The 26,416-nt window shown below is 35.9% G+C and overlaps 1 protein-coding gene across 4 annotated transcripts in view; it reads right to left on the bottom strand.

Annotated features, from left to right (window-relative positions):
* Positions 1-10,232: 10,232 nt before the first annotated feature.
* The window catches only part of LDLRAD4 (low density lipoprotein receptor class A domain containing 4), a 270,690-nt gene continuing 254,506 nt past the window's right edge, over positions 10,233-26,416 (bottom strand). For all 4 annotated transcript variants that reach the window (XM_039339281.1, XM_039339284.1, XM_039339283.1 and 1 more), the window contains 2 exons: positions 19,957-20,010; positions 10,233-19,471 (listed from right to left, as the gene is read on the bottom strand). In XM_039339281.1, the coding sequence (XP_039195215.1) occupies positions 18,929-19,471; positions 19,957-20,010 (597 nt within the window). In that variant the 3' untranslated portion in view covers positions 10,233-18,928. The remainder of the gene's footprint in view (positions 19,472-19,956; positions 20,011-26,416) is intronic.

Below are 26,416 nucleotides of genomic sequence, written 5' to 3'. Positions count from 1 at the left end.
GCTTTAGCTGATGCACAATGCAGCTGTGCAGGTTGTAAAAGGTGTCTACTATTCAGCACATATAATGCAACTTCTTCAGGGGTTGCCAATATATTTCAGGTGCAATTCAAGTGCCTTCTCTGCCATACCCCTGCCCTCTGGAACATTCTCCCTCCAGAAATTGGGATGGCCCCAACCCAGCTGGCCTTTTGGAAAGCCTTGAGTGGCTATGTGCCCATGTCTGGGGTCCCCCAAGTATGTGAAGGATCCCATTTCCTGTTATGTTGACACTGAAGGCTTATAATATCTCTTGGCTACTATTTGTATTTAATTTCTTTTTAGTATTATTTAAATGCTTTAATTGTTTTTTATGATTGTTCATTACCCAGAGTCACTGGTTAGAAATGGGCAGCTGTATGACTTGAATAAATCAATAAATCACATTCACTATAATGTAGGTCAGGTGTGTCAAAATGGTGGCCCACAGGCCAGATGCATCAGAGGCAGGCCACGCCTACCCCAGTTCCACAAAGGCAAAAATGTCACGATACGTCATGTGATGTGATCAAGTTTGACACCCGTGATGTAGGTGAATAAAATAAATATGTTAAAACTATTTTTCTGTTAGATTATTCCATTCGTAATGTCCATGAATTGGTTTAATATAATTTAAACTCATATTAGAACTCCCTTGCATATCAAAATATGTAATTTTCTTCATTTTGTAATGCAGTCTGCATCTAAAAAGTATACACAAAATATATACATTTACATAAATACACATTTTGTTACAGCAAAATCTCAGGCAAAGCTAAACAGAATTATCCTATTAAAAGTGTTCAAACTAGAACATGTACACAACACCTGGGAGAATGATGCAGTTATTCTTATTTTGTGCAAACAATCTTGTAAATCTTAATTTACAAGATGTCTTGAAAACAGAATGTCATAAATGCATGATTTGTAAAAGGAGAAACAGAAAAATCATTGGGGGGGGGGGAATGTCTCTCCCTTAACAAGCTTCAGAAAAATCCAACAATGAATGAACACAGTTTATTTTACCTAAGCTTGACAAAGAGATTTGAAGCGCAGGAGGTTAAATGTGGGTCAAGCTGTCTGAAGCTGTGTCTGCTGTGTATGTTTTGCTTATAACTTAACTGTCAATATCTGCAAGGTTAAATTAATTGGGAGTGAGATGAAACTGGTTCACAAGGATTTCTTGAGGTCTTGAATGTTGCTGAGGCTTATAATTGAGGAGGAGGGAAACTAGTGCGTCTGTCACTAAGAAGCTCTCACGTTCTGGCATTTTGCCCAGCAGCCTGAGCAGGAAGGATGCAGAAAGAAAAAAAGGCGATTAACATTGTTTCTATTAATGTATTAAAATTTACATGATTAGTCCACCTAAATATGTGGTTTGAGATTATCTGTAGCAACATGTCTGCCATCATTAGTAATTCCTATAGTATTAAGCATCCCAAACCTTTAATGTGTATTTTCAAACAAACAATAATTACTGTCAGAAGCGGATGAGAGAAGTGATCATATCATTTTCAGAAATTAAGCTTTAGATCCACTTGTGCATCTAGGATTTGGGATTAAGTTGGCTAGTTTTTAACCCTTAGATTAGCTTTAATCTTTATGGCACCCATGACTTGAATGGAGAGAAGGGGAGGAGAAAGTGAGAAACACCCAAGAGACTTGGGTGATGTAGTAATTAAAAACTGGTTCATAATATATTATGTTTTTGCTATTTCTACACCAGCAATACTATGCAATACAAATCACTAGGGCTATGCAGCACCTCAGATCCTAGAGGAGCAAGATGGAGAAAGAAATGCAGCAAATGGCTTCTGCACTTCTTTCTAACCATTTCAAAGTGGATCTTCTGAGTCTCGTGATCAGGAAGGAAGCAGGAAGACAACTTAGTTTGGACCAGCTGCCTGTTCCACTGGAAGTCAATGAGAGAATTAGGGATTTTGTTCTTGGCCTGCCTGATGAATGTGCCCCATTCCTTTGCCATCTTATCCCACTGGACCAAATTTTGTTGCACTCTCCCTCATGGTGGACAAACAGACAGGATCCCAATCCCTGCATTATTGTGCTGTTGATTTAGGAACAAGGGGTTTTGGGTGGGCACTTGTCAGCAGCGTTGGAGTCACATGGCTTGCCTCCACAGCCACAGTGTGAACCTGGCTAAAGCCACATTTGGTTTAAGGATGAAGTTCTCAAAGTGTGCACCATAGCACCTTAGAGTGTCACAATTAAACTTCAGGGACCCCATGGATGTTTACATTGTTGAGGGAAACACAGCAATGGACATCATCTGTTGAAAACCACACAAACTGCTAGACTAACTTTGCTCGGTCCCCCCCCCCCAATTTAAACTGATCTGTAGCAGCCCTGTGAGACAGCTGTTTCTCAAGTTCACAGTTCCCAAAGCATGTGTTGCAATGTCCCAGGGTGCAGTTTGGGAACCCCAAAAGTCTAAGAATTCCATGGACTGAGGAACTTTGAGAATTCTGGTTTTAAGGAGCTGCCAACAGTGTCTCCATAAGTGCTGCATGGCCTTACAAATTATCTTTGAAATTTTCCTTTCAAGGAAAGGTGGTCCTTGATGCATTTACTTTCCTATGCATAAAATGACCGACGTGGGGATCTCAACTATTAACCTGGCTTGGCTCATATACAAACAATTGTCATTTTAAAAAAAACAGTGGTAAAGTCAAAGCAATACACTTTAAATTAAGGGAAACTGCTAATTAAGTTAATTGACAATGCAGAAGTAATGAAAGGGTCCAGATTCTTTTTAACACATGGTTTTGGTGGATGCCTCTGTGTAGTTGAACATGCACATCTATCTATTATGCCAGTGATGGTGAACCTTTTAGAGACTGAGTGCCCAAACTGCAACCCAAAACCCACTTATGCATCGTCGAGTGCTGGGTGGGTGTGGCCCATTGGCCGGGTGTTGCTAATTGGGTGGGTGTGGCTGCAGTGGTAATGGCAGACTGGGTGGGACTAAAAAATTAAATCAATCAATTTCAACTTTGCAAGATCTTTTTTTCCCACATGAAGTTGAACTTGATTGATTGAACCTTTTTTTTTTTTTTGCACATGGTGGCGGAGGCCTAAAGCAAAAAGGTTTTATAAAACCCAGATAAAGGCCTACGACTGGGGCGATGGCGCGTGTGCCCACATAGAAGGCTCTGAGTGCCTCTGGCACCCGTGCCATAGGTTCGCCACCACTGTATTATGCCATAGATAAGGACAAGAGCATTTAACAGACTACACCTGTCTATAATCTTATTTGATGGATATGACCAGGGACCATCATAACTCATACTAAATATTGTGGTGCAGTACTCCATACAATGTATAATCCTAACCCATCTTTATCATTTATCCAGACAGCAATGTGGTATAATGGTTAAGAGCCTGGATTAGGATTGGGAAACTCTGGTTGTAAGCCCATTCTCAACCATGCAAATTCACTGGATGACTTCAGGACAGTCTTGGGGTCTGGATCCAAACTACCAGACAGAGACCTTGTATGTAGAAGTTAGAGGAGAAAATTCTATTTTATTCCTAGAAAATAGAAGGGATACATATCTAAAATTACAAATAAACAATTATTTTTCCTAGCTCTTATTCCTAATGCAATGGCATTTCTCAGCCAAGAAATAGGAGTGCTTATGAGCAACACTCTTAGGTTTTTCCTGGTTTAGAATATAATCTATCTGAGCAAAGAAGGGGGGAAAAAAAACAAAAGACCAATTAATGCTGCATTTTTTAATAGTTTTGTTCTGCAGTTTGACCATAGCTTCTTAAGAACAAGCATAAAATTTGTATTTAAAACTAACAATAGCACTTAAAGCAACATTTTCCCTTAAAAGTATTGCAAGAACAGACCTTAGGTCTAAAAATTAAAACATCACCATTTACTCAGTTAGGAGGAGGCAGGTACACAACTGTTAAAAGTCTTTTTCTGCATATAACCACAAGTTACATTAAAATTAAATAGCAATCTGATTAGTATAAAAGGAGCTTTCCCAATCTTGTGCCTTGAAGTTATGTTCAACTATAGATCCTATTATCCATGCTGATCGGAAAGCTGGGAGCTCTAGGCGAAAAAAGGTAGGAAGTTTCCAGGTTGGGATTAAGTTGGGTTAAAAGGAAAGTCTCTTAAAACAAAGTAAGATTCATGGAACTTCACATGAACAGCTGTTGAAAAGTTGCAATAAAAGCCACAACATATTTTCCCTTTTTAAAACATTTAAAAAGCAAACTTGAAGTGAAAGGCTAAATATCAAGAATAGTGCTGTATTTTATTGTCATTAAAAAACACTCTTGAAACAAACTGAATACATAACCAAGCAACCAGGGCAGATAAAAATGAAAAATATGACCCATTGGGGAAAAGCAGCAGCTTTACTGGGCTATACATATTAGATGTGGAAATTAGCATTACTATGCAACTAAACAGTGTGCTGAAAGCAGACATGAAGCAGAAAAATACTTGTGATCCTGCCTTTCCTTAGCAGCCTCTAGGCCAGTGGTTCTCAACCTGTGGGTCGGGACCTCATTTGGTGTCGAACGACCATTTCACGGGGGTCCCCAAACAAGGCTGTCCGCCATTTTCCCCCCTTTTCTTTGGCCACGCTCCTGGCACCCAGTGATGTATAAGTGGTTGGGGGTCACCACAACATGGGGAACTATATTATGGGGTCGCGGCATTAGAAAGGTTGAGAACCACTGCTCTAGGCCATCTAAAATGCCCTTAGAGACTTTATGGAGAGGCAATACAAGCCTTGCAGGAGGGGAATAAAGTAGAGAGTGACCACCACCTTCCTACGGAAATGTTCCTCCCTTCTGTTACTGGAAACCAATAGTTAATATACAGGTTTCTGTAAATACAGAATTACATTTTCTGTACGAAAGTTATTTATCAACTAACCTAAAGATCATTTGCTGGCAATGTGCAAATTGCTTCTGTACTAGAAAGCAATGGTTACTCTGTTGAAATGAAATATCTTTTTGCTTGTTGGGTAATAGGCCTTCGATGCCATTTCCACTGAAAGATGTACATATGTCTTTTCGCTTGCCCTAAAATATGAATGACTTCTAACAATCCATTCTGTCATACCTTCCACCACTGCAGCTTCACAGGCTGGCAATTCTGAAAAGAGCAGCATCTTGTTTGGTCCTGCAAATGTCATTGCAATTCGCAACTTGCACCTGGCATAACATTCACATAGATGCAAGCTTTCTGTACTGTGCAAAGCGTTGCCATAATGCAGGGTAAACACAAAACTGATACCTCAAACCAATAAAAGTTAGAATTTCCTGTCCCTATTCAGTTAATACCAATTGATTAGGCATATTTGATTTTTTTTGTGTGAACCTAATTGCATCACTTGTGGAAAGAAAAGGAACAGAACAGTCCATTTGTAGATGAAAACTTCTCACTACAGGAGGGTTGTATATCAGTTAGTAACCTAGTATAGGACATAAGTATTGTCTGTATCTATGATGATATTAGCAAAACTCTAGTGAAAGTACATATAAAGATTAAGGTAAACCAATGTAACTTTCCCAGCCTGATCTCTTCCAGATGTATAATCCACTGAAACACCCGGAGTTCTAATCAATAATCTAGTAAGAATAGGACAAGAACATATTTCTAAACTTCTTTTGACTATACTTGCCCTGTGAAGACCATTTAATATTTCATTTTCAGCTCAATCCTTCCCACAAATAGTTCAGTGATAACTTCAGTTCATGGCAGTCATTATTACTACTCTTAACACATGTACTTGAGACTGTTCTGCTTGTAGCTAGAAGATGGCCAAACTACTAATAGGTATGGGGGGGGGAGGTAGCCAACCTATAATGACAACAGTAGAGTGTGTGTGGCATGAGCCATTAATTTGTAGCAGCTAGGGACTAATTTTAAAATATGAGCAGAGTGGGACAGTTCTACTGTGTTAAACTTGGAGTTCTCTATGTTTAAAATACCATTCAAAATTAGAAACCCAGCAAATCAATAGGCACTATTTCAATGAAATGGCCTCCCATTGCTGGATCATAGGATGAATGAACTTCTTAACGGGGAAAAAGACATTCAGTTGTTTTCAGTGTTAAAATCTGATTTATTCTTCTGAAATATATTTTGCCCATCAAGACAAGCCCTCAAAGCAGACCTTGGCATGGACAGATGGCAAACTTGCCTTGCCAAGGCAATCACATTGAGATCAGTATCTGCCAGCCAGAAGCGTGTTTTTTTTCTGGTGTAATCCAGAAACTAAAACTCATCTCATTCTCCAAATGAAAACTGAAGCATCCAAAATGTACTAAATTGTTCCTGACAGAACAATTAACCAGCAGAACAACCTGCCTCCAGAAGCTGTGAATGCTCCAACTCTGGAAGTTTTTAAGAAGAGACTGGACAGCCATTTGTAAATGGTGTAGGGTTTCCTGTCTGAGCAGGGGTTAGACTAGATGGCCTCCAAAGTCCCTTCCAACTTTATTATTATTATATTATATTACTACTTAGATTCAGGATAATGTTTCTAATATTTAAGTCATCAACCAGGAAATGAGAGAACCTGAAGAGGGAAACACAAAAAAATTGTAATCCATATTCTTCAGAAGTCATTGTAATTTAAAGTATTTCAAATATCAACATGTAAGATTCAGGCAAACCTTTTTTTTAAAAAAAATATCACACATAAATATAGGGAAAGACACAAATATGACAATGTTGGGTATCAAACTAAAAATACAGCAAGTACGTGGAGTGGGCAACCTAGAAAATGGAGATATGTAGATATATTGTTTTGGGGATGCTATGAATGCTGAATGCTGTTTCAGATCATCTCGGAGTACACTTTTGCATGTATTGTGAACATACAATATATATATATATAAAATATGTACACTAAGTACAAATATGTTCCCCTTAAAACACCACTTTGAAAATTTCAAAGTAGAAATGACATCTTTAAAAAATTTCATTTTGTAAAATTATACACCTTATATTTTTCAGGGATGATTTGAAGCCAGGTTCATAATATAGTTTTTAAAAATATTGGTATTTAAAAAACAATGGCTCATGAGATCTGGTCCATAGTGAGATTGATAGGGAATAATAAATAATGGGTTGAATACTGTCCAATTTTAGGGGGGGGGGAATAGCAGCTACCCACAATTAAAATTGGCTTTTTAAAAAAGTGTCAAATATAAACATACACAAAAGTCTCCTTAGAACAGTGGTTCTCAACCTGTGGGTCGGGACCCCATTTGGGGTCGAACGACCATTTCACGGGGGTTGCCAAACAACGCAGTCCACCATTTTTTCCCTTTCCTTAGCTGTGCTACTCACTTTTATTCTATTGGCTTTTGAAAGCCAATAGAATAGACTCTCTTGAATAGAGTCTAATTCTATTGGCTTTCAAAAGCCAATAGGAATTGTCCAGGCTGTCTCTGCCCTGCTGAGCCCACCAAAAGTCCCATTCTGCAAACGGTGCTGCACCAGTTGAGTAGTCCTCGACTTACGACCAGTTGAGTAGTACTCGACTTACGACCGGTTGGGGGTCGCGGCATTAAAAAGGTTGAGAACCACTGCCTTATAAAGATTCATGTATCAAATTACTGTCCATAGATTAGGTGAAAGTGGTTTGTTCTAGGCTTTCTTTTTCCTTTACATCATTTGGTTATTTTATAATAAAATAAAAATATTTGGATTTCTCACTTTCTGTATGCATTCCATTGCAAATTCTCTTACAAAACAAAACAAGAGGCGTAAGCAGTTATCAAGTTGTAAGTCCTTTTGTACTCAAACAGTTATCAGAATATTTTGCAATACTAAAAATGGATTTCATTTTGTTCTACCCATTGGGTAGGATATGTGCATAATAGATTCATGTTATATACAGTACCTAAAAAAATTAAAAGCAGAGGAAATAAGGAGCAAAAAAAAGCACCACTTTAAATGAGGCACAACAAAAAGGGAGCATAATAGCTGGTTGAGAAGATTCATTTGACCCCTTGGAATCTTTGCATTGACTTCAATGGGTATTGATGATTCAGACGGTGGGGGGAGGGGCTGTCTGCAGAACAGGAGGCCCCTAAGTTACTTTAGAAACTATAAACATGCAGAATCTTTCAAATTATATCCTCATCTACATACATGCATTAATATGTAGAATATCCCCAGAGGAACATAAGAGGCCAATTCACCGAAAGGGGAAGGGGAGGGGGTAAGGAAGAGGCACAGGAATGTCTATAAGGTTTTAGCACATGCCACATTGTCTCCACACAATCTCACAAACTATTCAAAGCAGCATCAAAATAGCAACAAATCACCTCTCCCATCCAATTCTCTGGAGGTAAATCCCCTCCATTTTTATAGGATTCACTTCCAAGTAAGAAAGTTTAGGGTTGCAGCAATTGCAACACCCATCCCAGTCACTGAAGGCTTTGGAAGAGTTACTAGATGCACTTTCTGCCCTAAGCTCTCAGATGGAGGTTTCCAACACTGAGGGATACAATGACAATTCCTAAATAAGTATTTCTTAATCATAAAGTTCTGAAGTTCATCCCAAAGGTACTTTTTCAAAAAGACAACTGGGCTTAGTTTTTTCCTTGAAGACATTTAGCTTCGTCTGAATTGAAGAAGCTTCTTGGATGAGAAGCAAAATGTCTTCAAGGAAAAAACAATGTTCAGTTGCCTTTTGGAAAAGCACTTTTGGGACAACCATGACCTGGATAACTGAGAATCTCCACAGACATTCTGAAGTTCATGAGTACTTAGTTTTACCTTCCTTCAATATTCCCCCTTAACTTTCCATCTGTAGCCTTTTTCAACTTGGTGGCCTCCTTAATGAAAAGAAATTTACTTCCATTTTCCCTACATCCAATACTTCTAGTTGGCAGTGATTTTAGCATAAGGAACATTTTATCACAATACAAGATTGCCACAAGACTTCCCAAACAGAAGGCCATTTCCCTTATGGGTATGCCAGTCTACTACAAAATAATTAATAATCTAGTAGATAGGCAGATAGGCAGACATCATTTACAAGGTTCACAATGTGTTATAATATAAATGCCATACATATAATGCAAAGCTCATGTCTCAAAATTTATGTAGGTAAAAAAATAAGAACTCTCAAATGAAGGATTGCAGGTTATTTAAGGAATATAAAAATCATAAGGTAAATTTAGCGAAGAATTTAATGGAAATAAAGACATCAAATTTTAGAAATGTGTTTCTGGATCATAGAACAACGTAAAAGTAGTAATAAAAACTTTATTAAGAAAACAAAACAAATTACTCTGAAATAGTTTAATCTTCAGGGGACAAAATGAGGACAATATTTACTATTGATTTGATCTTCAGATACTGCACTTTTCATTCCCCTTGCCTTCCATTTTTCTTTCTCTCCAAAGTATATGCCTAAAATATTTTTCTTGCACAACAAAATGATGTATTCATTAATTTCCAGCCTTATAACTTTTTTTCAGTTAGACATACCAAGTCTTTTTAAACAGAAACATCTAAATTAAACTAGTGCTCCCCTTCAAGCTATTCTGACAGCATTTTCATTGAAATGATTTAACTGATAAGCAGAGTTAAGATAAATATGCAAAATACTTCTTTGTAGATTATTCCTCATGTCTTTTTTCTCCCAAAGAAATATAAGTCAAAACAACATTGTTAATAATCAGAAAAATAGCAAAAATTACCTATTTTCAGTGACCTAATGGAGAAACTGGCTCTACGGTATTTTATTAAAATGTAAAACATTAAAAAGGGACAAAAGATGAACAAAAATAATTTCAAATATGAATTAAATTTGTGAAGTTATTGCCCTCTCCAAAGCTACAGATCTTCCATTCTTTTAATGGAATTTCTTTTTAATAGACTTTTTGTTATATTGACTTTGTTATTTTGGCTTTAGCTTTAAAGTGAAAGAAAACTAATTTTAAAAAGTTTTAAAAAGTGTTTCTTCTGCTGAAAATTCCAAACAATATGCTGTCAAAAAAGGGTCTTTATCTACAAGTGAATGGCTTTAACATGGATTAAATTGTGTAAAAAAAATTTGTAACACCTTTGATAAGGGTCTTGTTCCATTTATTTCATTTATTTTTCCATTTATTTATTTCATTTATATTTATAATTTTATAATTATTTGTTCCATTTATTTTTTGCCTTAGTGGCAATTAAGACCATTTTTTAAAAAGTTTTTTTTAAAAAAAAAAATTTGGTGGCCATTTTCTTTTTTTTCCTTTCTAAATGGAAAGATGGAAGTTGCAATGCAGGATTTCTGGAATACAGCATGGTTGAGAAAATCAGCATTAGCCCATTCTCCAATTCATGTTTTCTATTTGTTGTTACTGTTCATTGAGTACTGTAGGAAGACAATGTCAGAAGCAGGTAAACCACTAACCTGTAAAATTAGTATATTTAAAGGTCATTGAACCAAGTAACAAACAGCATATTTCAGAGCTTAGCAGAAGCTAGAAAGGCTGTTCAGAGATGAAACCTGATTTTCCTTTAGATGTTAGATACTGAGGGAGCAAATTAGGAAATCTGGTATCTTGGTATCTTTAGGATGTTTTCATAGGTCATGTCTCCAGAATACTTAGTGTGCAATTTTATAGTATTTGGTAAGACTGAAGTTCACATAGGTTGGGAATGGAGAATTTTCCTTTAAAACAGGAATACTTTATTTGTGGATTAACTACGGTATCTGTTTTGACAAATTCACAAATGAAAAGGAGCAAAATGAACTTAAATACTGTTTTATGGTTTATCGTACAAACCACTCAAATGTGAGACATTAAGCACCTCAGTGTGCATTATATCACACATTCAAGTCAAATTAATAGGGATATCACACATTCAAAGTCAAACAATGATTTTATGAATGAGCCTTGTTTCTCTTCTCTGGAATATATAGAGGAACAATAATTCAGAAAAAAGGTTGAGAATATTTCAGAAGAAGGTTTTCATTCAGAATATGGGTCATGGCTTATCCTAGCCAAGTGTCATGGATTCCCCTCAAATCTATCCAGAAGAGGAAATGCATATTTATAGTCTTCCTGTTCAAACCATTGAGCATTGCACCTAAATCATACTCCTTTTAAGTAATAGAGAAAGTACACTTTTCAAAATGTCACTCATAAAATTAGAAGTTTTTTCAAGTAACAGTAATCCGATTTCTTTATCAGTTAAAGGACACTAATTTTACCAAATTATTTTCACATCTGTACAATGAACTAAGAAATAAAGATTACAAGCATACATAGGTTGAATTATATAAAAGAGAAGAAAAAATCCCAAATGAAAAGACCCGAAACAAAACAATTCAACCTATTCTAATGTATAAAAGAGTCCCTGGACAGTGAGAAAAATCTGCTACTAACCAAAGAAAAGAAGTTAGATAAGAAGAGAAAATGTATAGCAAAGATGAAATAATGAGAATTTGACTTCAGTGAAATAATTCAGGCATATTCAAAAATTCTTCTGCAGTGAAAAGCTGAAGTTGTCAAGAATAAACAGGCATTCTTAACTGGCTTGACTAATTAAATCCACGAGTCATCTCTTGGAGAACATTATAAACCTATGTTTGAATTGACCAAGCATGAAAACTAGCTGCATAAACAAAGTATTAAAAATCTATTGATTTTACTGCAACATCTTGTGGAACAAGTACATTTGGCTACCCCACAAAGGGAGGGGGGCATTTAATTTTAAATACAAGTATTATTGAATAAGTGTTTCATATATTTCAGAAGAATATTGCAGAGCAATTTCTATGCACCTTATTTCCCCTCCTCCATCCCTATTATTTTAAACAGAAATTCAATTGCTTCTATCAAACAAATTTAATACTGCATCAGTATTGCAAGTTTTCACGCCACATATTCCATTTAGCCATAGAAAGAGAATTGATGGTGTGGTGATTGATTTGTTTCAAGATAGCACAAGGATTTTCCAGGGCTTAACTATAGATATATTTCCTACAAAATGTCATAAAAATGAGTAGTTTCTATATCAAAAATGTCTGAATAGTACAATGGAGCTGCCCAGATTGGACTTAGTAAACGGTTGAAATTGTATTATGAGAACAGCATTCACCAGAGCTGAAAGAAGAATGGAGAATGGAATTAACAAAAAGATGATAGACACAATGCCATAATTAGGATCCAAATACAGGGAAATATTCACTTTATTTAGCAAACCCAGAAATGCAACTTCTTTAGTATTACTAAGGAAAAAACAAAACCAGACCAAATTAATTATATTTAAGATTACATAGGGGAACATAATTGACCCTACCTATATTGTTTGTTCAGTTTTTCTGAGATGTAGGAGAAAGTGAGGAAATGCTAAAACAAAACAACATTCAAAACAAGGATCTGTTGCTGCTAGGAACAAGCAATGCAATTAAAGTAGGACTTACAGCTTGACAGCTCAGAAAATCCATACTTTCCTGTGACCATACTGCCCGTTCCAAAATATATGCTAAACTAATAAAGGAGAATATATGTATGATATTTATATGCTAAGCTGCCAACACCCCTCTCCTCCCTTGCCAATAATTTTATTTATTAAATTTATATGCCATCTATCTTGTAGTTTGAGGCAACTCTGGCAGCTATTAGTAATGTTCTTCAAGCATTCAAGCTGAAGGGGTCACAAACATTGGTCTAAAGGGCCAATGTTGTATGGAAAGGTAGCGGGGTAACTAGAGCATTCATACAGCATATATACTCCAATGCTCAAAATATTAGGGATCTCCCCAACCTTCATTCGTTCCTCCCTCCCTCCAAGATGAAGGCTTGGTGCTTTCTAGACATCTCAGATGGTAGAACACATCCTGCATCAAAAGGTACAGAAGATTTATAATATGAAATAGCATTGTACTATCCTAACGTGATCCTTCTAAAAAAGTAGTAATAATAAAAAATTGAAAGGTTGTTGAAGAGTATATCATTTGTTATTTTTGTAATGAAAAATGCCCCCCGAATAATAAAGTTTCAAGGGAATTTACTTATAAAATTTTTACATTATTTGTTCATTGAATTGAAGTATGAACAGAGTAATATCCTTTTTAAGTTCTTCATATAAAGAGTAATATGAGTATTTAAATAAGAGTATTCATTAATTTACAAAACAGTATATAGAACAAACTCTGCAGAGTTTTATGTTGAATAGGCAGGATTTAGAGGCTTGGCAGAAAAATCCCAAGAACACCACATCGTAATTTTGAAAAAAGTAAAAAATGTAACTGATACAGAATCATCTCACAGTTTAAGAGATTATATGCCTGGGCTGTGATTGCCACATATATGAGGTGGTATGAAGAGGTGGAGTATGTACCATCCCCACTTCAGAAACAACACATTAGGCCCCAAGCCATTCATTTAGAATTTCTCACCTTTGTCGATTTAACACAGAATTAATACAATTCCTTACTATCTTATAAATTCATGCCTCTCTTTCCCCAACCCAAGTAATACTACAAAATATCCATTTACTGTGTTTAATTAGACTAAGTCTACTAAATAAAAATTACCCAGTTAAAGAAACATGCAATTTTGCCCTTATATAGTCACAAACATATTTCAGAATTAAAATATATCTGTTCCTAATACAGAAATTTCAAACTCTCACTTTGCAAAAATTAGGGATAACGGTCCTGAAAAATCTATCTTTGGAATTTTGATAAATTGTCTCTTCTTTCCCCAAAAATGATCTCAGGGCATAGTGTTTATTGTTATATACTTAGGACTTACTGGACTGACTTTTCAATACAATCAAGGTTTCAATGTAGAAAATTGCAAGATAGTTTTGGTTTTTGCTTTAGAAATGTAGACCAATATGTTAACACTGTTGTGTTCTGTTACATACAAATAAATCTCATCTCCAGTAATTCTTGGAAATGTTTATAAGTCGTTTGTCCTTGCAATCTCTCTGCTTCCATGAGGTTAAATTAGTCCCTTAAGTACTTATGCATTTAAATACACAACAGATAATTTTTTTGTCTTTGAGTATCATTAACAAGTTGATTTCATTCCTATATCAGCAGTAACTCCCAAACCTTTGGGCATAAGTATAATCAAGCATGCTTTCACGACAATGTAGTTTTTGATATTAAAGAGATTAAAGGGTTTGATCAAATGTGTTAGCTTATAAGTACAAATTGTCCATTTAATTGTCCTTTAATATCACAATCTCAGAGAAATTGCCTGTAACTGAGATTCATATTTGTTTTCTTGAGTTTAATAACCATTTCCCCTACAATGTTTAGAAGGATGCCACATGCCTTTGGAAAATATATTTGATCAGTGAAATCTAACCAAACTTACTTCACAAATACCTTAAACCTTGCATATAAAATTATTTCTCTTCTTACTTCCTCAACGTTATGATCCCGAGAGGTCCTATGCTAAGTAGCTGAACATAAAGGATGCAGAGAAAGAATCCAGTATCTATACCTGTGTTGCACAAGGATACTAAAAGCTAGAAGCTAAAGGTATAATGCACAACAAACATGTGGACTGATTCTTGGAAATGTGCATATAGGATGACAAATTAAGTTAATGAGACTTAATTTAGAACATTTAGGTCTGTATGTGGTTACAATACATCAGACTAAACCACAGGACTTATTGCTGCATAGCCATACACAGATTGCTACAAGTAATCCCCATTGAAAAAGGAAAAAAAAGGAAGAGGAGATGGGCTTTAATTGTGTGATTTAAATTTAGATTAAAGCCATTTATTTCTGTATAACTTTTTTAGCAAGTGGAGAATTTTTGAGGTTACAGCTAGATTTCTGAGATCCTAACCAAATATGCTGTACACGATGAGGACATTCTTAAGGAAACAAAGGTTTCAGAACAGATGAAATAATAAACTTTGTTAAGAAAGCATTTATGTTAATTCTGTTACTAATCCCTGCATGTGCATAGTCTTTGAATACAGAGAAGTTATACTAAGAATTTTTTTATTTGATCAAAAAAAATTGTTAAGAATATCTAACTGGATTCTAACCTGAAAATAAACAGCAATTAATCCTGGGTTAAGCAAGACCATCTATCTTAATTAAAAGATGGCCTAAGTAAAAAAAAAAGAGTGTTTGTGTATACGTTTGTGCATTACATACATAACTTATTTATAACCTTTAATATTTAGACGGTTCAGAGCTGCATACAATTGTAATTAGGCATCAAAAGAAAATTTTCAGGGACTGCATTTTTAAAAAATTGGGATTAATTCTGCCTTGCATATAAAGGTTATAAAAATTACTAATATATACAATTTTAAATAAGCTGCTGGTCTTTTTCTCATAGGCTGGTTTGTGTATAAAAGTTTCTCCTTCTTGAAAAAATGCAAAACATGAAATTAACTTTTATACAATAATTTTATCATGTATATGTGGCTTGCATGTTAGGCACTGCTAGCCCCTGACAAGGCCAACCTATTATTAGACAATCAATTTTGAAAGGGTCATTAAAAAGGACAATACTACTCTATTTTGACTGCTAGGTTGCAGAAAAGTATGGCATTTCCTACTGCAATAATGTATCAGCTTTTAATAAGATGAATATTGATGTAGGGAGGCTGCCATTTGATGCTCCACCTTACAAAGTATTTTCATAAGACTTATCACTACAATCACTACAACTGATACTTCCATAACATTTAATCTGGATCCCAAAGCAGTAATTCAGTTTCAGGTTTAAACTGATAGCATTTTCACCATTAAAAGAGGAACAATTAATTTTGACCTTTAAAAAACCTCAATACTCCATTCTTATGAACTTCTCATTAAAAATATTTGCCATATGAAATATCATTTCTGAAGCAGCACTTTAGAATTAATGTATTTCTAAGCTCTCCATTAATTCTCATTCTAACTCTCAAGCAAACTGCTTTCATATGAATTTGAGATAAAGCTTTCAAACAACATTTCTGGGAAATATAAATATGATAGTAGAAGTAGAAGATAATACAAAGGTGCAGGTTCGAAAAAGAGTTGGAAGGAAAAAGCGAATAAAATAAACATCAAATCAACCTTCTGAGATTGTTATGGCACTTTTCTAAGATGGCATTATTTAAAGCAAGCTCCAGAAATTACATTGCATAAGGAGAGGTCATTTCTAAGGTAAGTATCTGTTCCTACACATTGTAGTACATTCTTAGTACGTTCTGAATCCTAATACAAGAACTACCCAGAGCTTTCAGCAATAACAGGACCAAAATAATAAAACATTTTTGGGGGAAAATAAAAGAAATAGAGTTTAGCAGTTTGAGGGAGTTTTTTAGTAATAATCTTAAAGTTAAGAGTGCTTAAATTAAAATTGGGCTTAACATCAAATAAAATTACTTTTTATGAAATAGCATTTTGAATAAAAAGTACATAAAATTCAATTTCAAGCAGTTTAATCACTACACCCACTTCCCACCCACATATTCAAGAGTTTCCAGTTAAGACTGACAACTTCCAAAGTCAAAAAGTAGGGCTGATTAATTATCCATTCATACAATGAATTTTTAATAACTATAAACTGTATTAACCATGAGTTTTGCTCTTTTGCTCTCTCAGCTAAACCCATGTTATAATTTAAAATATGTCATATATATGACTATATCATTCTGAGTTTTAGTTCAGAGAATTTTCATTTGGAAATCAAGGTTTCAAAAAATAGATTCACTGAACATCAGTCTTACATGTTTAAAGGGGCAATACCAAGTAATATTGGTATTCACATCCATTGAAAGAAAAATGTTCACCAAATATGAGAACTTTGAAGATGCCAACTTGTAACGGCTGTTTCAGAGAGTGCTTACACTTATCACATGACAGATATATGAATCACCAGAGATTACAAGGATCAAAAAAATAGTTTCTAATCCATGGCTACATAATAAGGACATTCTAGCCAATTACAAAAACAGGATTCTATTTTTAGAAAAGAATTGTTATTTAAGGATTTTTTCGATCATCAAGTTCAGAAGCCATTTTAAGATTCATGAATGCTTCCAGATATGGAATTAAAACACACATCCATCACACATGCTATTTTGGCATAAAAACTCTGCATAGATCAGAAACTAAGTTCAGATTCCAGATTTTAGTCTAACTTACTTCAGTTTATAGAAGTCCTCCAGAAAGAGAAAAAATTCTGTAAACAGAACAAAGGTATCAATACAGTACATTACTAGAGTGCAGTTGATGTACTTGTTACACTATTTCAATTAGGAAAATGTTGCCTATAAAAACCATAGAAAAGGGAAATTTGAAGGAAACTTGTGTGCAATTGCAATTTTGCCCAGAATATTAGTACTCTAGATTTTTTTTGTTTTCTTTTAAAGTTCATTTGCTAACCATATTTGAAGTGCCTGTTGTGCTTTAGCTGTGCTTTTGAATTGAAAACCATTTCCTTCAAAACTCTTTCAATTTACTAAAAACATATGACCAAGCATAAAAGCCAATAACCTAGGATTCCAAAACAGATCAAAGTTGCTGGAATATTTGAGTCCAAGTCTAAAAACTGGAGCAGTCCTAATGTAGCATTCAAGAGGATAAGAAATGTCAATTAAGAAAAGAAGATCTAAAACATTATATGATTGCTTGCACAATAGATATAAACCAGCTTGATGCAGAAGAATAACATTAACCAATTGTAAAACCGATTAATACTCTGAAGCAATTTCTGGTAGCATTCTGCAATCAATTATTCCCACATTATCAGCTAAGAAATACAGACTGAGAACAGATCATTGTCTTTAGAAAGTAAAACACAAAAACTAATATTAAACAACAAAATTATAATTTAACAGCAGAATCCATGTTGTACTTTTAAAATCATTTATTGTATGATGTAAGGCTATATGACTGAATATATTATGGACTACACTGAAGATAAAAATTTGCAAAAGCTTTAAGTACTGCTGACACTGAATTGTGTAAAAAGAAGGGTGACAAGCAGTTAAGATATAGCTGTAGTTACAAAAAAAAAGTAAATGTGGCATTTAATCTGTTCTAGTGAAACAAATGGCTTATAGCTAAAACCACCTAAAGAAGGTGCTGCTGTATTTTCACATTTGCTTTCTTCCACCTATAAATTTCTAAGACAATTTGCTGATACCCTATTTAAATGCAAAATTATTGCAACAGTAACATGTTAAAATGTCTTCTATCATTTATTCTCAGTTATGTAAAATGATAAGAAACCTACTTAAATCTGTATCCCCCAAAATGGGGATCATCAATAGAGGCCTGGGCAAATAGAGGCCTGGGGGCTAATAATCTTTGCACAGGTGAAAAGACACCTTATAGAAGAACCTAAGGTAAAACAGTTCCCTCGTAGATATTTAAAACATGAAAGATAGTGCAAATTTAACACACTAGTATCACAACACAAATTAACTCCTTGTATTCATTTAGTTTTTTTTAAAAAAAAAAACTTGGCACACAACATAAATGTGGAAACAGGAAAAAAGAAATTATATATTCTGGGAGAAGGGAGGGAAAGCAAACTGGCCAATTTTGCCCCCATTTAGCTAGTAATCTTTCTTATTCTCCTGTTTTAGCCTTTAACTTACTATAAAACAGGCCAATCGAGGCATATCTCTGTGCCTAAGTTATTTCTTAAAATTAAATAATTCAAATACGTTATTAAAAAAATAATATATTTTTAAAAAACACTGCTCATGGCCAAACTGAATGGAAGGTTGCAATTATTTCAAAACAATTTTCATGCAATTCCCCTTAAAGGAATTGGAAATAAAGAACAGCTTTGTACGTTTGGTTTTACTAAATTGTGTCACGTGAAACTTTTAACAACATTGTGCACAGGGGCATAGAAGCTTCCCTTATGCTCCTGTTTGATTCTCCCGTCTCTCTTCAAGTGCACATGGAAAAAGAAACTAGACAAAGTTTCCTGGTTTCCTGTCTTTGCTTTCAATAGGGACTATTGTGCTCTCTGAATTGTTCTGCTGAAACTGAAGTCTGCTCCCCCTCTGTGATGAAGAAGGCGCGTTGCTTTGCTGGTGATGGAAAAAAGAGGAACCCGGATAATGCCCCATGACCTCACTGTAAGTTGGGGGTGGTCCTTCCATCCTTCCATTACTGCTATAATTGGTTGCACTTATTCCCGAATTGCTGCTTGGTGGGCAAGGGCCCGCATTGTATACCGAAACATCTATCAAATCGCTGTCAAATACAGTTCTGTTTGGAGGTGCCCTCACGGATTCTCTGTTAAGTTCCATCTGTTGTTCTGGATCCCGAAGCTGCAGAGTGCATGGCCCCTGGTACGGTGGTGGCTCTTCACCATCAGAAAGAGAGATTGTAGGAGGCAGATCAATCTCATGCTGCACATATGGATACGTTGGCTGGAAGCGACTGAAATGTTCCCTCTGCAGAAAAGATGGAGCAGTAAATCTGTCCCTGGAACGTGGGGCATACATAATCTGCAATGTAAAGCAATCAGTATAGTCAAAACCTAAAAAATATTCAGAAAGGCATGCAATATTTTGGGCACGCACACATGCACACACACACACAAACATCCAATTTGGTGTTGAAACAATTTCAGAGGGAAAAAGATTCCTGAGGAGACCGTATTATATTGCTTTACAAAATTACCTAAAATCAGAACAATTCCTTAAGAAAGCATATTCCTATGCAATGTTCCATGTACGTTTCACAGTATTTGTCAATACAGTATCACAGGGAAACTGAAGCTCAGGTAAATGTGCCACCACAGCAATCAACTTTCTCTTCCTTCCATAATGCTTTCTGAAATCTATATATTTACAGTCAAGAGCAGCAACATAATTGCCACAATGCCACATGTGACTTCCATACTACATTGTTTCCGTCCCCCCCATTAGAAAATCAAATAATTGAAATTTCAAAATAAGAAGAAATCTCTTGTGCTCCCTCTGAGACTTACCTCTGAAGGTCCCTGTCGAGAAGATGAACTGTCAGAAGGCCACAGACACCCCTCCTAGGACACAAAGGGAAAAAAAGCTTCAGGATTTAAGAGCTACATGCCACTTATGTGTTTTACAGGTAGTCCTCAATTTATCACCAGTCACTTAATGATTATTTGAAGTCCTGACAGACCTCCAAAAAGCTACTTAAACTTGGTTTTGGAGTTCTGATGTCAGCCCCTCTTTATGGCCACATGACCACATTTTGGATGCTCAGCATCTTGTCTACATTTACGGCCATATGGAGAACCCTGTGGTCATGTCACCATAATTTATGACAGATTTTCTGGAAAATGATGTTTAATTCTGGTTTTCAGGAAAAAAAAGCCCTATAATTATCAATGGATTTGCTCAATTACCATCACATTCACTTAAAGACTACTGTGGAAAAGGTCTTAAAACCATGTCTGGTGGCATGGTGACCTGCTTTATAACCATCATGAATTATGACTGTAATTGCCAGGGTCAGTTACTGTCATAACTTGAGGATTACCTAAACTTCAACCTTAGTGTATCTCTACTGAAGCATACACATTTTGGACTTTTTTCTTACTTTGTGCCATAATAGCTTGGGGCTGATTTTGTAGTGAGTGTGTTTTTCTCTAAGGCCTATGATGCTAAATCTATAGACTTCATTTTTATTTCTTACTCAAGCTCATAACATAATTCAGTTGCAACTGACTATAAGCATTGCACATTCCCAAATAGGGTAACAAAACAGAAAGTATAACATAATTTAACCAAGCACTAAGATAAAGTATCATTTAATTTGTGTGGGGTGTGTGTGTGTGTGTGTGTGTGTGTGTGTGTGTACATGCACGAGCACTTGATTTCATTTTTCTAACTAGTTCCTAAATATCTCCTAGAATAGCTGGATCTCAATGACTTTCCGGTGAGAAAAAGCTTCCTTCAAGTTCATAACCCTGGATTATAACACTATTTTAGAACAGCGATCCCTCCCTTCCAATATGATTGGACTGGAAATTCTGCTGTGCAATAACTTTATTAAACAATAATTAATGAATGAGTATGACAGGTTTCAGGAAATTGTCTGCAGCAAGCACAATTCCTCCATATATGAATTTTTCCATGTACTGTAAGGTGGAACCTACACTGTAATAGAGGCTTGGGCAGAGTATTAAGTCATAAAGATCAAGAGAATAAGATCTTCTGCAAACTAAGATGTCGGCGCCTGGATCAGCTGCAGGTGCATTGGCTCGCGAAGGTGAAAAGTTTTGGGAGGGATATAAGGGATATAGGCCGGATGATCGGGAAGGTTTTAATGTGTTTGAGCAACACAGTGGGACTAAGCTAACATACGACCGACAATCTTTGCTGGTATGGCAAGTTTTTAGCTGTTTAATGGTGAGACCATTAAAAGTCGTTTGCACTGTTTGAAATTGTTCTGCCGGCAATAAGATCTGATTGCTGGCACAGTAATGGATTCTACTGCAAATCAGGGCTGTTTTCGAAGGAGGCAGAGGAGGAAAGGTCCCGGGGCTTATGGAGCAAAGGAATTGGATGAGGCTATCGGCAGGCCCAGAGGAAGGGAGAGAGGCTTTTGGAGGAGTTGGAGATGGGGGCAATAGCGTGCTCCAGGGGTGAAAAGGAGAGAGGCCCCTTTAAGGACAAGATCAGAAAAAGAAAAGGAGCAAGGTTGTCGTGTAGGAATACAAGCTAATTTGAGGGCTAATCCACATGGAGTTCCGTTTTTGCCATCGTTCGCTCCCTAGAGACTAAAATGGATGTTCTGAAACTTGAGCTGGCCACGAACAAGGAGTGTATATCGGAGGTGGTGGCCCTTTGAGAGCTGTATGCAACAAAATTTCATTTTGATGTATGCTGATTCAAAGTGACAATAAAGTTTTTGTTGTTGTTGTTGTTATTCCAAAACTTCACTGAAGATCCTAAGAACTGCCTGTTCAATAAGGTGTGTAGCATGATTACAGAGACAAGGTGATATTCACTATACTGTATGCTGTGTTTAGTTCTACCTACCTACTTTGCATATACTTTTGATATCATCTAGTTTAACATCATATACTTAAATTACACTACTTTTGCAACTTACCCTCAAATATACATATACACGAACAAAACACACTTGTTCTTCTAACAAGGCTATAGATCAGCGGTTCTCAACGTTTGTGTGACGGCGACCCCCGTCACACAAACGTTATGGGCATGCGCGCATGGGGGCGGGGCCCCGCACGCGGCGCACATGCGCGGCGGCGCCCCCTTACGCGCGGCGCGCATGCACGGCGGCGCCCCCGGAGGCGCGCCGCCGCTGATGCGCGGCACGCATGCGTGGCACCGCCCCCCGGAGGCGTGCCGCCCCCCACGCGCGCGGCGCGCCCCCGGAGGCGACAAAATGGCGGATCGCCGCGTTTGGCGACCCCACAAAAGAGGTCGATCGACCCCAAATGGGGTCGCGACCCATAGGTTGAGAACCGCTGCTATAGATCATTCTCCACTGCTGAGCTGAAGTGCTCTCAACTCTAAATAAATCAATCTACAATTAGCAGTCCCCACTCCTGATTCCTATCCTGCACCTATCAGCATTGTCTCAAGTCAGTACTGTCATCTAACTGTCACTGAACTAAGCCTAACAATTTTTTTTTTTTTGCATTTTGTGGCTGCCCTTGATTGATGCAGAATATAGCAAAATATATTACTTTAAAACTTGTACTGCTAATCTGTCTCATGAGATAAAAACAGATGGAAATAATGTCATGGGGATGGCATTAAAAACGTATTGGCAGGTCATGTTTGTTACATTATTAAATCTAAGTGAAGTTGGCCCTTGCATCTTAGAATATGAAAATGTTTCTAGAATTTTGCTTTTCTAAAAGTTATACAACTTAAAAAAAACCTATAGAAAACAGTAACAAGGAGGGGTAGGTGGTGTCAGCAATAACAAGCATTTCATATGCAAAATCCTAATCATCATGCAACATTTCTGACCTAGTTACTGTGGAAACTCTATACAAATCTATACAAATCTATACAAATAAAAAGTTATTATAAAGAGCTCATAGTATTATATGCTTTCATCTCTTATGTCTATGTCTCATATTTCTTTATAACTACCATGCAGACATGAAATAGCAAAGGTTTTAATCTATTTACATGTTTAAAAGATGACATAATTTTAAATAAAGGACCTTTAATCTTTTCACCCACCACCAAGAAAGCACTGAAGCAAGTGCTTCATTCCACTGAATACCCTAACTCAGCATCTTCACTTAATGTTTATTTGAAGAATCTTTGAGTTAAGACCCCATTTCCTGAAGCCATGGGACACAATTAACAAAATTACCCTCACAAAAAATCTGTACAAATAAGAGTTTGCTTCCATATACATAGCACTTTGTCAATGTACTCTTTTCGTCTAGGATCTGGATCCAATTTTTAAATATAATCAGTGGGAATAAAATTATGGCTTAATTATTAGAAATGCAATGGTTGTTCAGTTATTGTGCTTATACTAAAAATGCCATGAATGTCTACATCTCGTATCCATGGATATGAGATGGGCGGCAAATTAATGTTATAAATAAATATAAATAAATAATGTGAAAGTGAATTCAAACTTATATGAAGAATATTTGTAGCTCAAGGTTGAAATGATGGATCCTTCGTGCTCTCCGAGGTTGGTTGTTTTTTTGCAGACATTTCATTATCCAACATCAGACCACTCTCCACTGAATAGTCTAATCTTGGGAAAAGTCATATTCTTATTGGTGCTACGTATACAATCATGCACAATCCAGCACACTATTTTTCTCTTTGAAGACAAAGCATAGTCCTCTTACAAATTCAAAGTGCACATTATATGTTTGTTCTAGATAAATGCTGGAAATTGTTCTAGTGATGTCCACTTTCTTCCTAACATCAATGTAATTGCCTGTAGAAGTAAGCATGCCTTGTTTTCCTTATTAGTTAAGATTCTGTGCAGAATTCTGTCTCATATGAAACCCAATGTGCATACACAAGTACAAGCCCTCCTGAAAACAGCAGGAAGCTACTGTCATGTCAATCAAAGCAGCAGGCAGCAAAGATCATTAAGTGTATCAGTGTGAGTTTTAATAAAGGGCGAGCATGGATAATATAAAAGAATTTAGGAATTTGGAGCCAATGCATTTTTAAATTTAAGTAAATTTAGTGTTGCCACATTCTACAAACAAAAAAATGTTAATGGTGCCTGTATTGTATTATGATTTGTAAAATATTACTAATTCTGCCTAAACCACTATATAAAGTAAGTCATTCATGAATAAAATTGAAAAGCACGATTTGGCCACCAAAATCACTAATATGAGATTTGGAAATTGATTTAAGATGTTCACTAAAACAAACACATTTGCTGACAAGTATTTATTTAATAGAGAAACACAGTGGCAACTGAAAATATTCAAATAAACAAGATTTTATAGAGTACAGAAATAAAAATAGGTGGGAACAGACTTCCACCAATTAATTGTCCATTATAATTAAGTGTTGATATATAGAACATGCCAGAATGCAGCTGCTGGGTGCAACTTGCCATGGCCAAACAAATAATCTGGGATCAAATAAGAGTTTTCTCCTCCACTATTTCTTCCACTCCACTTTACAGGATTATATTCATTCAACAATTCATCTGTTAAACATACATATGATCTGTACCTTGGACTAAAATAGAGATGATATGATTATAGGTTAAAGCTTCTGAATCACAAACAAAAGTGGGCATGGCTCATTGATGGAAATTTTTATACATCCTATCATAAAGATGTTTTGCAACAATGAAGCACATATATCTTTGTCTAACATTCATGCATTTTTAAATATTTGTAAATACTAGATTCTTTCAGCAGTCTTAAAAGTGTGCGTGTCACAAAAAATATTCACTGTAATTAATATATGTATAAAGTTTTGTTGCCTTCATCAATAAATGGGGTAGAGTGTTATTTTTAATGTTAACTCTAGATGGCAGCAAGAGGTCTTAAATACTGAATATCACTGCTGCATACCAAAGCCTTTTGTCCTAGATACTGTCTAACTCTCCCTTGGGGCAGAGAAGAGACCCATTTTATTTCTTTAAAAATATTTCTTTGAAGTATGTGTTCATAATGCATTAAAATGGACAAGGCATTCTAAGCACATAGTTTGAGAAAAGTTGTATTTGACAAATTCAAGAAAAAATATAGAATCACATAAACAGAAATAAATTAGAAATGAAAGTGAAATTTGTTGAAAACCTGAAAAAATTCTGGGAAAATATTTTCACAAGATTGTAATTTTATGTTGTCTGTTTTCTTAAACAATGAGGCTATATATGCTTTTTTTTTCTTCTGCTCAATCATGTGTGTTTTTTAAAGATGTTGAACAAGTTCTTGCAATTTTCTCAGCAAGGTTTTCAGAAGTGGTTTACCATTGCCTCCTTGCTAGGGCTCAAAGTGATTGGTCCTAGGTCATCCAGCTGGCTTCGTGCATAAGGTGGGACTAGAACTCACAGTCTCCTGGTTTCTAGCCTGATACCTTACCTGTCACATCAAACTGGGTCTCATATAGTGCTATATAATGGCTAAAGTTGTAACAAGGGGAATATACATTATTGCTACTCATTTATTACTGCTTTCCTTTTAGTCTATTATATTACCTAAAAATCTATTTTTCAAATGTGAAGTTGGTGGTTGATTCTGATACCTGGGCAGGATCAATAATATGCCCTTCCCAAACTTCAAGGCTTATAATTGTATACGAAGGCTTCTGCCAGGCAGACATCCATATAAACAAACGTCCAGCAGTAGTCCAAACTAGTAAGTAGTGTTAGGAGGAAGGATGAGGTCAGAACACTCATGCCCTTACTCATAGGCTGATTCAATGCACAAATGTCTGAAAGTAATTCTAAAGAAAATGAAAGGACTGATGAGAGCGCAATTTGACAATCCTGTCCTCCCTATTTCCTCTATCAGCTGAAATCTGTCCAATTCTCAGCAACTGCTATGAGGAAATGTCTGTTCCTATTTTTTACCTTCCTACTGAAAATAGTTGTTTTACCATTCTATTGCAGAACTACCCCTCCTCTTTATCCCACAATCTAATAGAGTATTTCTCAACCGTGATAAACGTAAGAAGAGTGGACCTCAAAACCCAGAATTTCCCTAGTCAGCATGTTGATTGGGGAATTCTGGGGGTTGAAGTCCAAACTTCTTAAAGTTGCCAAAGTTGAGAAACTCTTATCTAACACCGTGAGATGCAAATTACTGAAATTACTGCTGTACAAAGCTGACAATGGATCCAAATGGATTAATAGTTTGCAACCACAGGGCAGCTTCTTCACATGATGATTATTCAAGGTGGTCTGCTGTAAGCCTTTCACAGTATAGCTAGTGCTTGTAACAATAATTATGAATTTAAGGAGTAGGAGGAAGA

Source organism: Crotalus tigris, unplaced genomic scaffold, assembly GCF_016545835.1.
Source record: "Crotalus tigris isolate CLP2741 ecotype Arizona unplaced genomic scaffold, ASM1654583v1 scf7180000017731.4096049, whole genome shotgun sequence".
Taxonomy (NCBI): domain Eukaryota; kingdom Metazoa; phylum Chordata; class Lepidosauria; order Squamata; family Viperidae; genus Crotalus; species Crotalus tigris.
This window is presented reverse-complemented; position numbering and strand designations above follow the sequence as displayed.